We start from the raw sequence: 13,437 nt of genomic DNA, 5'->3' as shown, positions 1-13,437 counted from the left end.
TGGGAAAGATAAATAACACCGCGGGACGAAGAAAGCCGTCCTCCAGGAACATGATAGAAGTTCAGCGAGTGATTAGTTGTGGCATGATAATCATGTGCGGTGTGAGTGAAAAACGGGTGAAACCATTTTTATATGCTTTATGCCTTCAAACTAGTGCCTTAGCAAAAGATGCACATACGATAAATGGCAGATTCAAAATTCGAAATAACTGTAATAATGACTCGGATGTAGAATATTCCGTGTCTATTAACAAAATGACATGTTCGTGCAAAACGGGTACCAGTCAATTGTGTAAACATACATTAGTTGTCTTGCTGTACTGTAACAGGTAAGTAATTTTTGTGACTAAAATGTTATAGTTATACGTCGACGTCAGTGTCAATAAAGTTTATTTGGGTAATACTGTAGGATCATGGCTTTTCTGAATTCTATCATTTCATTTGCAATTTTTATCGAAATACCTTTAATTGGTCATCAAAAATATGAACAGTCGGGGATAGAGAGAAAACTATTTTTAAAATATATTTTTTCGTTTTCAAGACCTGTCTTAAACTCGGAAAAGCGATCGAGTGTGATTGAAATAAACGTTAAATTTCTCTTAGTTCGTTATACTTAACCTCAAAACCAGCTGGGAAAAAGAAGCTGTTTCTGCTATTTACACTGGAATTTAGGAGTAAATACACGAAATTCTAATTGTTATTACTCAAGCAAAGTGGGGGAGAGTTCCTTATGGGAATTCATTTTGGAGTCACAGCATTCCATACAATCAAGTTTACTATTTTATATATTCATATTATACTATTGTTGGGATATTAATATTATTAACAGTTGATATTTCGAGTAAGCGATAAAATAAATTTTTCTTTAACGTATCTTGTACTTAGGAAAATTATAACGCAGATGAGACGGAGAAAAGAGAGAACACACGTCAGATACAAAGCACCTGCGTACAATGACACCATTAGCGCGCGGACCCCCAAAACGGCAGGAAGGGATGAACTCGCGAAACTGAATCCCCTCAAAGCTCCATGCGAAAGTTCCGTAAGGTTCGATTATAGGCCCGGTGCTTTTTATATTTTATACAAATGATATACCGGGAACTGAAGTTGTAAAATTATCCATGTTCGCGGATGACACAGCACTCTACGTAGAGTCCTGGAAAATTAGACTCGCAATAGAAAAGTTACAGACGTACACGGAGAGAAAATAACGATACTAAGCACTTGGGAAACTCAAGTATTCTGTATCATTCAATTGTCACATGTTGTGTATAATTTCTTAAGTACGTGAAATTATTATCCAATTGTTCGAAGTATACAATCATCGTGTGTGGAGCACGTGGCGTTATTCACACATCGAACGCTCGAGTTTCACGTGCTGAGAACGTGGGGATTTCATGGATTCGGAAACTGACGTCACGCCTTGATCTGTATCTAATAAAACATGAATGTATAATGCATTGTATTTTCTATTATATACATGTAAAATATAATTGATAATGCATAATATATAATTACGTAATATTAAGTTCTGTACTATATATTCATATACCAAATTTCACAAAATACGTATTGATTTATGTAATTAATTCAACATCATCCATTTTTATATGGATAATTCTACTTTATTGATTTTTAGTGAAATTTTCTAAAAAAAATTGGTAAAGATTAACATAGAATTTAGTCAGTTCCCCTATCAATTTATGTTCAATATTTTCTCGAGTAACCGTAAATAATTAAAGTGACTATAAATTGAATATTTTTATAGACAATATAAATAACTATAAAACAATTACAATGCAATAGCACATCTGAAACAACAGCACATCGATCGACGGTCCCGAGTCTGGTTTCTCGGGCATGCGCAGATGGAGCCTCGCCTCGTATCAAGCCGCTCACGTTCCGAGCACGTGAGGCCTAAGTATTCGACACATGTCGACTCTCTAGCATTCAAAACGAAATGCATCGATGATAAGAACAGGTAGGGTCAGTGATTGAAATGTGAATATCATGCTCTTCGTCTATAAATTTGTGCGTGTTTTCCCCAAATGTATTTAGAGCTTTCATCACCTGAATTCACACTTTGTGCATTTGATTGAATTCAAATATCAAACATGTGATTGGTCCCGTGTACTGAATGCAGGTAATTTCTCTCCGTGTACTTAGATATACTTCTACATCATTTTGATAAATTGAAACTAAAAATAAATGCGGAATAAACCAAACTATTGATATTTAAACCTAAAAATAGAAAAGAACTTATTCCAAATTTGTACATGAACAACAACATAATTGTACCAAAAAGCAGCGGTAATTCTCTAGGATTAACATAAGCTCCAAACTCAAGTATAAATAACAAATAAAGAAAATCAAAAAGACGCACTCGGGATGATAGGGACTCTAAACTGCCTCATTGGTAGACGAAGCAATCTCTCTATACATAATAAATTAATACTCTATAAGGCAATTATTAGGCAATTATTAGTCCTAATCTTTAATTCCTGTAAGTATAGTATGCAAGACAATCTCAAGAACTGATCAACTTTTTTCAAATTTTTGTTTATATACAATACCTTACCTGTCTTTATGCGAAACAAGTGAAATTAAGCATTTAAACAAATTGAAGCCAGTATTAATTAGAGTTAAATTTCCAGATTGGAAATAGGTATCTTAATAAAACAACATATATGTATGTAGACATTAAGATCTCCTCGTGTATATTTTTATGAACAATAAAGTATATTTTTAAATGCAAAAAGCACTTATCACTCGGCATCCCGCCACCACCAAGAATAGTTCGCTCTCTACAAGTCTCCGCTCGCTGCCTAGGGAGAACTATCAATAAACAACTTCATCAATTACAACGAGCCTCGAATATATTCACCTTGAACACCAACCTGCTCTTTTAAGAGCAAAAATTGAACGTACTTCCTGCTTGAGACGATCAGTTTTCTAGTCGTTATCTGCCAGTCCTTGTCTCCTCAATCACTCAAACACATCCAGTGGCCACAACCCTAAGCGCCTTACCGGGAACTCCTTAAGTGGTACCTGCTGGATAGGATTGTGTAAAGGAAACGGAAGGAAACAGAATAACCGACGGGTGAATGGGACATAATAAGAGGCAGAGGGAAGCCCAGAAGAAATATAAGGTCATTGCTGATGGTCGCCAAGGAGTAAATTGTTACATAATCGACGGCCACCGGGAGGTGCCCCGTCCCATCATCGACGGCCACCGGGAGGTGCCCCGTCTCATTATCGACGGCCACCAGGAGGTGTCAAGTGTCATCACCGACGGCCACCAGCAAGTGTCCAGCCTAAAAGAGTCCCTCGTAACTCCACCCGGTCGACTGCCTCAACTGCCATCAGGTTCGATCACGCCACGAAAGGCAGGTGGCGTACAGCAGAGTGTTCGGGCCAAATTCTCAGCGGCCAGAAAAACCTTAATACCAGTTGACCCGAAACAGGATCGGGCGTTGGTAATCACTCGGCACATTGAGGAGGGCATCCTATTTTACCCGGCCGAACCAATTCCGGATGGGCACAATCCCGCTACACGAAAGCCGTTATCAGAAATAACAATCGCACGGAAAAGGAAGCCAACGACAAGGAAATCGCTGCCTTATCCGGCCAATCTAGAGAATAGTGCCGAATTTCACCGAGACCCGGAGGAGACGGACTTCATTCTCCAGAAGTACTTTAAAAGCATTAAGAAGCACGTGGCTGCAAAACGCAAGGCACGGAACCAGACTCCAGAAGACGAGGGGGTCCGTAGACGAGGGGATACTTCCTTGCCATAAACATTGCGGAACGTATCAAGAGTAATTAATCTGTACATTCAATGTATGTCCGGAATATGGCTGAACCGATCTACGGAACCGGTCGTAACATCAGAACGGACAATTGGTTCACGTGGGCTCAAATTTGCCAATGAAAAGAGCACAATATAACGTACGATTCAAAAAAATAAGCGTGAAATTTTCATAAGTTTCAAGTTGTTGCAAACTGATAATAAAATAGGTCAATTTTGTTACAACGAAAAAGAAGATCTTTAGTTTCGTATAATCCAAAGAAAAAGAAAGTTGTCCCTCTATTGTCTTCTATGTCGTTTAATACAGAAATGGATGACGAAAACCACAATCCCAAGATTGTTCTATCCTATAATAAAACAATGGGAGGGGCAGACAGTTTCGTTAAAAAATGTCATGACTTTTTGTTTGAGAAAAGCTTCAAAGATACGACACTGGCATGATGATAGGTAACGCGCATGAGCAAACGATGGTGATCCACGACACGAGTGAGCCACGAATACAAGAAATATGAGAGAAGGTCAACAAGAAGCGAAGTGTATGGTCGGTCAGTTCGGTGCTGTTAGTATAAGTGAAGAAGATAACTTTGAATTATACGCTACGTGCTTGCGTAAGAGTGAAATAGAATCTGGTTACAATGTGATAAGAGGAATTTTGATTATAAAATGTTTAAGTGTAAACAATGACAGTGATGGAGAATTCGAAGTTTTAATTGAAAGAATGGATTGTTCATGCAACGCTGGGCAAAGCCATAGTTGTAAACACATAGTTGGTGTTCTACTCCGCTGCACTAGGTAATTTTTTTCTCTTTTATTGAAATAATATAAAAAATTCATGTGACTTTCTCTTTTATGTAAAAACGTTATAAATTACAGGTTACATGATGTGAGAAAACTTAACCTAATTTCTGCAACAGACAAGGAATACTGGTGGAGTCTACTTGATTTTCTAACCTGATTTGTGAATTTCATTTCCACGGTCGCAGTAATTGGTTATTATTATCTAATAATACCGATCTGGCACAGTTCGAGTAGGGTAGACTGGGTACGGTTGTGCCAGGTTACGGTTGTGAAAGTTATCATATTCACGAAACTATAAGAAATACGTAATAGAGTGCAAGGGGAAAGAAGAGCGGCAGGCCCGTCTGAACATGCGTTTCAGCATTGCGGCAGTTTTTGCGTGACATTGAAGCTTGCAGAGGCTCATATTACTTTTTAACAGCAAAAAGTAAGTATTTTTATTCGATTTTTTTAAATAATTGTTGTTATATTTGTACATATAGAGTAATAACAGTTTTTCCTGATTATAAGTTAAACATTCGTGGTTAAATATAAGTGATTACTTTGTACGTAGATTATTCGGTATTGTCATGGCGATTTTTTTTTGCGAATGTGTGTGTTGGGTTCGGTTGTGACACAATTTCTGGGTACGATTGTGACATAAGTAAAATAAGTTTTTTTGCTTTTAGATGTCTAGAAAACGCGTAAGGAAAACCGAAAGTGTCAGCATGGGGTATGCAGCTCATAATAAAGTATTTTCTGAGGAACAAGAACAGCAGCTGTCAAAATATATAGTATGTTGTGCAGAAATATATTTTGACCTTTCTCCGAAAGAGACACGGAAGTTAGCTTTTGAGCCAGCGACCAAATACAATCTCAAGCGACCTGCTACTTGTCTTGAAAATGAGATGGCTGGTGAGGAATAGTTTCGTTCATTTATGAATAAAAATCCTTCACTGTCTGTTCATCTAGCTCAAGCTACTAGCCTTTCAAGAGCAACAAGTTTTAACAAAACAAACGTGGAAGCTTTTTATGGAAATTTGTAGAAAGTTTTCGACAAGAACACCTATGAGCCACAAGATATATACAATGTTGATGAAACAGGCGTCACTACCGTCCGAAACCGAATAAAGTAGTAGCAAGATGTGGCATACGGCAAGTGGGAGCTCTTACTTCAGCTGAACGAGGCACATTAGTCACGGTTACTTTTACAGTCAATGCCTTAGGAAATACCATTCCTCCTTTATTTATATTTCCACGGGAACGTTATCAAGATCATTTTGTTATAAACGGGCCAGTAGGATCGATTGGGATTGCAAATCCTTCAGGATGGATGCAAGATGCATCGTTTCTAGTATTTCTGGAACATTTCAGGAAATACTCTAATGCTTTTCCAAGGCATAGAGTCTTACTAGTGCTGGATAACCATTCCTCAGATATCCATATTAATACATTAGATTTTAGTAAAGAAAATGGAATCACTTTGCTTTCATTTCCTCCAGATTGCTCGCACAAACAACAGCCCTTGGACCGATCAGTCTTTGGGCCCTTAAAAAAAGCTATCAACACTTCTTGTGATTCATGGATGCGGAGTCATCCTGGAAAAACAATGAAAATATACAATATACCAGGTATTATCAAAACTGCAATGCCTCTGGTTTTCACACAAGCGAATATTCAGGCTGGTTTTTCGAAAACTGGTATTTATCCGTATAATCAGAATGTGTTCCCAAAATCTGACTTTGCACCGACTTTTGTAACGGACAGACCAAACCCTGACAGTGGAGAGGCTTATACTGCAGAATCATCTTTTGTAATGGACAGACCTAACCTTGACACTGGAGAAAACAATCCTGGGCCTAACGATGAAATATCGCCATTTTCAGCTTCCTTATTGGACGAATCTTCAATTCCAAATTCAAGCAATTTTCAGCCAACTGCGCATCCTCAGCCACATCATCTGTTTTTTCGCCTGAAATTGTTCGGCCTTTTCCGAAGGCTGGCCAAAGAAAATCACGATATTCCAGAACCAAAAAGTCGACCATTTATACAGACAACCATGAAAAAGAGGCAGTCAGGCAAGAATATGAAGAAAAAACAAAAATGATTGAAAGCTAAAAAAATAAAGAAAAATCTTAATGAACCAAAACAAAACGAGGAAGGGAAAAGAAAAAGCAAAGAAAAGGAAGACATCACCATCGTCATCGGACGAAGAAGAGTATTTCTGTCTCGTTTGTTTGTGCGCATATTCTGAAAGTAGGGCTGGCGAAAAATGGATCAAATGCGAAGGAGAATGTCAGCTCTGGTCCCATATGAAGTGCGCAGGTAATAGTCGCCATTACATTTGTCATAATTGTGATGTTTCTGACTAAATCTCAGCAGCTTACTTTTTAGGTTTTAAAACTAAGAATCAATCTTAGATTTTGTTTATTTACTTAATGGTCAGTTTAGTTTACTGTTTGAATGATAAATATGAAGACTGTTATAATAAAATGCGATTCAAATGTTCGTAGATCTTATTTCTTTCGTTACGTAATGGTTAATTATAATCCAGGAATAGATTATATTATATTGTGTAACATATTACTTGCAATAAAGACCATTTTGGTGTATTTTTGAACCTGTCACTACCGACCTCAAGCACTGTCACAACCGCCCCTGGGGTGTGGTCGGTTATGACATTTTTTTTTCTAATTTGCCACTGTAAATTAACCATTGTACATTTCACACTAAAAAATTCGTTTCGTCCAGTTAACAGGCATACTGAAAAAAATTATAGGGGATCAAATGAAAATTGTCACAACCGTACCCCAGTCTACCCTACGTTATGATTTACTGCTGATACTTTACTGCTACTACTGATCTACTGCGATTTTCTTTAACAATATCAGTGAGTAAACAATAACATTCATGTCTTATCGGCTGCCATGATTCTTAGTTCGGTCTAAGCACCGCTAGTGTCGCATGCCATATTTCGATCCCCAATAAAAGTGAAGATTTAGAAAATTTAGATGAAGAAGAGTTAAAATATGAAGATGATATTCAAGAATAAAAAGTTCCAGAACTAGAAGATATGAACAAAAATAAAGAGAAACAAGAAGAAAATAGAAGTAAAAAGAAAAAATAAAATGAGAAAGGTAAAACGACTGAAGATGCAACGCAAGAATTAATAAAGAGCATGGAAAGGACAACGTCGAAATTTTTAGAAGTTTTAGAAGCTTAGAACAAAATGTTGAAGACATTAAGGAAAACGGCAGAAGCCACAGCCGATACAGGTGTCATGACCATATGGTCGCGAGTGACATTGAGCTATGGACGGCCCTGTGTCTGTTTTCGTCCACCTGAACGTTCATTACACAAATGTACTTAGGTCGGAACAGGGTAGCCTCAGTACCGTTGTACCCACGCCTCGTGTTACGAATTGAATAAATGAACAAATGTTTTTATTATAAAAAAAATATTAAAGTTTTTCTTTCAAAACTGAACAAACTTAAACATTTAACTTGTTTTATAAATAAACTATAAACTCGTATTATGAATTTGTAGAAAGAAAAAAAAAATTTTTTATTGAATCAATTTCAATTTTCGACGAACTTTGACTAGAGCAGTTGGCACTATTTAGAGGCGAGTAACTTCACCATTGCGCTCAGTTTAGAACAGAATAAGAAGAATAATTGCTTATAACATCATCGCCATCACGCTTTTCAGTGCAAACCTACTGAAATTCGCAGAGACGAAACTCGATACACTGGATTATCTTTCAGAAAAATCAAGAAACTTATACGATCTGACATACGAAAAGTAATTCTAAATGTAAGTCAGGAAATACAGCCATTACGTCAAAATGTACCATTATTGTGTCAAATTTTATATTTTTCTTGACTCGCGTTATTAAATTAATTATTCTTTTTCTTCTTAATTTTCTTCGTAATTTGGTAAATTATAATAATACGACAATGGACACAGCTTACTGTGTGGAGTGGATTTAATTTTAAATTTAAATGGAATTTCGCGCGTCGAAACTAAACCACTAGAGAGCGCTGAATTTCAAGTAAAGTGTATGAGAGTGTGTGTGGAGATTTCTAGGTTAGTCATCTTTCGTCCGTGTCGATCGTCGAACGGCTTTCATGTAAAAACCATTAAGTTCGTTTATCGGTCAACAGCTAAAATCGTTTGGATATTTGACTCGATTGTAAATAAAAATCGTCGTATTCGAAAGTTGTAACTTATAGTGTAATAAAACTACATTTATATTGCTTTGTTATCAAGATAACTATGGTGTTATTATTCTGTGTAAATATAACGCGCCGAATAGAATGCTCATCAGCATTTGGAGATCCTGAAACCTTTTGATTGTTGAACTGAAATTTTAATTGATTTTCTCAGTTTTTGAACACTTACTGACTTTTCACGATCTTATTGTAAAAAGTATCGTGCGTGTCTCGCAGAAGGCCCTTTTGGTGACTCGAGCAATGTTTTTAGACTCATCCTAATTAAAACTGCACGCGTCAGGCTAAGACACTTTCAACTTGATACGCAATATACTATTTCGGGGTAAACACAATCTCAATGAGATGCATCACGTCAAAATCATATTAATTCGGAACAAGACAAATAAAACTGGGTCTTTTGGCGAAGAGCGTGCCTTCGAATCTTCGAAAAATGCAAAAGGTATCTCCGCTATATTGTAAAGTATAATTCTTCTATCATTGGAATATTTCTCTAGCTCTAATTCGTTTCAGTAGTAGTCGAATTTTCGCGATAAGCACACGTTAACGAAAATGAGTTTGGTCTACGCTAAACGATACGAGGCGGTCCTTCTGTGCCTGCACCCGCGAGGACCGAAATTAAAGGTCACCAATGCATCAAAAGTGATTTAAAAGACTAAGAGTTTTGTAAACAAGTTGGTTCAACCGTTATTGGGATGCAAGAACGTCGATGACTTGCCGAATCGTGGGACGACCCGAGCCACCTCAAGTTAGTTAGATAAAGCAACGGTCAAGATATATGAGACCAACCCTACTTTACGCCTGCAAGTAGCTAAGAATAGGTTGGCCAAGAAGGGTATTGCAGAAGAAAAGGTGTCAAGCTATTCTTGATAACAACGGCGACTTCACGGTTTCGTGAATAAGTGAGAAATAGAATTTTTTATCTTCCGATGTAAAAAAAATAAATAAATATGTTTCACAGAAAAAATATATTAGAGACACTCTCTTATTGACAACGGAGGGTGTGGGACGGACCTTTGACTCACCGCCTTTAAACTATGTAATATGGGCCTTTGTCCCAACAGCCATTAAGCGAGCAGTCTGCATGTAACGCCTAGTGCTAAGGTTTTATTTGTTTGTAATTAAAAATAATTTCGCAAGAAAAGATTAGTACTTTAGGTGGGCTCGAGAGGCGCTACGGTTCTTTGAGAAACGTTTTTTGCATTTTTTCATTTGTTTATTCAGAATAAAATATATTACTGCTGTACCTAGAGTAGTTGTACCTAGATAGTGTTGTAACGATTTGCTTGTTATTATTGTGCCGAACAGTGCTCATCAGTATTGTTTTTTTTATATCCTGGATAACTTCGATCATGAAACTTTAAACACCTGGGCTCAGAGGGTCAGTTCTACTCCGACTGTGCCTTTGAAATAAAGTGCTAAAACTCTATTCTCTGTGTTTAGTTCTACCGAGTTCCAATCCCGGAATTCAATAACTAATTAATATTAAAAATTAGATGATTAGTTTAAGTGAAAGATCGTAAGTGATTGTGTTTTAATAGAGACATTCTATTGTGAAAGCCCATGCTGTCACAGATAGTGGAGGCCCTGGATTTTGTATATTTTTTACTTGACAGAAACAAGAGAAGTGAAAATTTGGCGAGGATTCATTGATAATTCTGGATGATATTTATCTGTATCAGAATATAATTTCAAGGCAATTTATGGTTTATGTCAGTTTTGAACATCTAGAGCAAAACGTGTAGGCCTTGAAAAATGACGTTTCAGTTCAAATCTAAATAATAAAAGAAACGTGATCGGCTAATATAAACGAATAATTTGCACGATCGTCGGTCGAACCAAGGGTGGAAATGTGTGGAGAAAACTACTCACACATAGGTGAAACGTAGTTGCTAGGAAAGACACCGGAAACTCCATTTAGCTCGCCCCTCCACCACGCTTCTTCCTCCTTGGCAAGGACAGTAATGACATCGCCTTTCTCGAAGCTCAACTCGTCCTCGTTTTGTGCCTGGTACGGATACAGTGACATCACGCGTTCTATTTAACAGAAGAATCAAATAAAAATTCAGTATCTCGGGAAGCGTTTTAACCAATTTTTTTGCAACACATGCATAAAAACCGCGCATTTTTACTGACGTTTTTCGATCAGGGAAAACACCCTGTGGCAGGAGTAAAAAATCATAACACGCTGACTCGAATGAACTAAGGGAGGGAGGCATTTTTTTGTCTCGCGCAGTTTTGAGAATGAGTCCAACCTGAAATAATTATCACTTGCATGCAGCAAAAAACGCCCGGTTCCTGCCCTAGAGTTATTTATAATGTATGTACTATTAAATTAATGTTGAAAATTAATACGCACCAACATTAGGATCCGTGGGCGAATCTAAGTACCCGTGAGAAACAGGTGTGCTTCGGTTGCTATTACTGGTCAGAAGCTTTACATACGAAGCTGGGAACCAACCGATCTGTCGTTTCTTTCCTCGAGCCTACAAATCGTTTGTCCGTTTAGTCATGCGGATTTATAAAGCAATGTTGGGTATGTAATTCACTGGAAAATGAAAATTGGAAAAAGCAATTTCACCTGTAGTTCACCTTCCCACCAGCCAGTATCAGTCTTTTTACGAATCATTATTAGTTGCCCTCTCTGTAGGTTCAGTTGCTCGGCACTAGTCGCTTGGTAGGGGGCGATTACTTGCACGATTTCTGGTTTCCTACTTTTCTGTGGAAAAAGAAGGATTCAAAAAAATTAGAACCCGTTACTTGGTTGTCTTTAAGTTACGTGATTCAAAGCAGCTTAAAAATTATCACGTAGAAATCTGTTCTTTTTTAGAAGAAAATAATGCACACATTTTTTCTGTTTCGCTTTTGAAAGTCTACTATATTTAGCAAATACATTTTCAAGTTTAGATTATGTATCTATGAGAAACACCGTAATATAATTATGCTACATTAAACATTATTACGAGAAAGTTCAATATTATAATCATAATCAATTTGTTACGATTAAATCACAGACAAATATTATAAATATATGTATTAAGAATTGTAAACATTACCCTGACATACTGTAACAGTAGAATGGCAAACACATCCAATGAAAGCAGAGAGGAAAAGAATTTTGTTAACAATGGACACATAAGTATGGTTAAAAATGGACACACAATTTTTAAACAGATTAACTTTTAAGTGTCGGGTCCAGAAAACTGGACGCCCGGCAACTCAAAGTCATAATCTAATTCCCAAAACGTTCTCACAATTGATTTCAACGGACACAATAATATAATTTTGATTTAGACACGTGCTATTTTATGGACTAGTTCAACATTAAACATTAATTTATCAAATCGGTACGCCCATGCCATACTTTCCAATGTTGGGTTAGCAGTTTAAACTCTCCAATCTCGTAATGTGCTGGCTTGTGGCGCCACGTACGCGTGGCGTCGCGGCCATGAGTTGCAAACACAACACGAGATTGTGGAGTTTAGACTTCTAGCCCCAGATAGGAGAGTGTAAAATACAGCTGCCGAAGTTAACCATCAAGCTTTTTCGTTACCTGTTGTGCGGACATGGCTGCAAAGTCCGGCAATTCAGCTTGATCTTCTTCCTCGGCTCTTTCCTCCTCCAACTGCTCTGCCGTCTTTCCCGGAAGCTAAAGAAATCAAATGTGCACACCAAACTTACTACGCGCGACTCTCGAAATTTAGAATAAAACCAGCTTCTAAGCAACTCGAAAAAATTATAATAAAAATCTCGGACCAGTTCATATTTTCAGGACTCGGACTTACTTCAGATATGAAAAGTAGTGACATACATTTAAAAAAATAGTAGCAAAATAGTGGCATGTAATTTGAACAATATACTTAGGTGCATATAAATCATCGATCTTTTGATCGACTAGAAGGTTTTTAAAAAGTCGCATTAAATTTCGGAAAATGTATTTCTTTCGAACTACACAGTAAATGTTTCAGATTAGGAACTCTAATTCTTAGTTTTTTAAGAAAAAAAATTACATCAAATTTTATAAGATGGAAAACTTGATTTTTTTCAAATTCGAATCTTTTTTTTATGATTTGAAATGTTATCAGTTGGGAACAAATTTCTAATTTTGTGACAAGAAAATATTTTTTTCATGATTTTAAAACGTCAAAATTGTAGTTGTACAATACCATCGGAAATTATTAACACGGCTAGCGCAAGCGGTACTAAAAATCACTGATGACTTAAAAACAAGATAACTTAGTCAGAAATAAAGTTAGAATTTTTCGAATTTTGCACCCAAACTTCGCCTTGTGTTATGACTCAGGAAAGTTGTAGCCGAAACATGACATTTACAGAACGTGATATTTGACACATTATTTCTAATTTAAGCAAATGAAACTGAATAAATTTGTAAGGGATCTTTTCAGGATAGAGGGGCATTTGTCGAACTACACTAGGAGGCGCTGCATAATATTTTTTAATGTTTGAAGAGGACATATCACATGTGAAGTTTTTGAAAAATTCAAGAATTTTCCAAAGGGGAAGGGTCGGTAAGGCCGGTTTTTGGCCTAATTTATTTTTGGACCAAAAAATCTGAAAAAATTATGGTAGTATCTTATAAGTATCCCGAGTCGATTGCACGCTA

The 13,437-nt window shown here is 36.9% G+C and overlaps 1 protein-coding gene across 7 annotated transcripts in view; it reads right to left on the bottom strand.

The window, feature by feature from the left end:
• The window catches only part of LOC117181578 (intersectin-1), a 133,286-nt gene that overhangs the window by 36,988 nt on the left and 82,861 nt on the right, over positions 1 to 13,437 (bottom strand). For 4 of the 7 annotated variants that reach the window (XM_033374411.1, XM_033374413.1, XM_033374414.1 and 1 more), the window contains 5 exons: positions 12,367 to 12,462; positions 11,870 to 11,878; positions 11,395 to 11,532; positions 11,173 to 11,299; positions 10,686 to 10,850 (listed from right to left, as the gene is read on the bottom strand). In XM_033374411.1, coding sequence (XP_033230302.1) covers positions 10,686 to 10,850; positions 11,173 to 11,299; positions 11,395 to 11,532; positions 11,870 to 11,878; positions 12,367 to 12,462 — 535 coding nt within the window. The remainder of the gene's footprint in view (positions 1 to 10,685; positions 10,851 to 11,172; positions 11,300 to 11,394; positions 11,533 to 11,869; positions 11,879 to 12,366; positions 12,463 to 13,437) is intronic. The other 3 variants (XM_033374412.1, XM_033374415.1, XM_033374416.1) reach the window with 2 other exon arrangements.

The sequence above is a fragment of the Belonocnema kinseyi genome, chromosome 10 (assembly GCF_010883055.1).
Source record: "Belonocnema kinseyi isolate 2016_QV_RU_SX_M_011 chromosome 10, B_treatae_v1, whole genome shotgun sequence".
Lineage (NCBI taxonomy): Eukaryota > Metazoa > Arthropoda > Insecta > Hymenoptera > Cynipidae > Belonocnema > Belonocnema kinseyi.
Note: the sequence above shows the minus strand (reverse complement) of the source record. Positions and strands in the feature narration are given on the sequence as shown.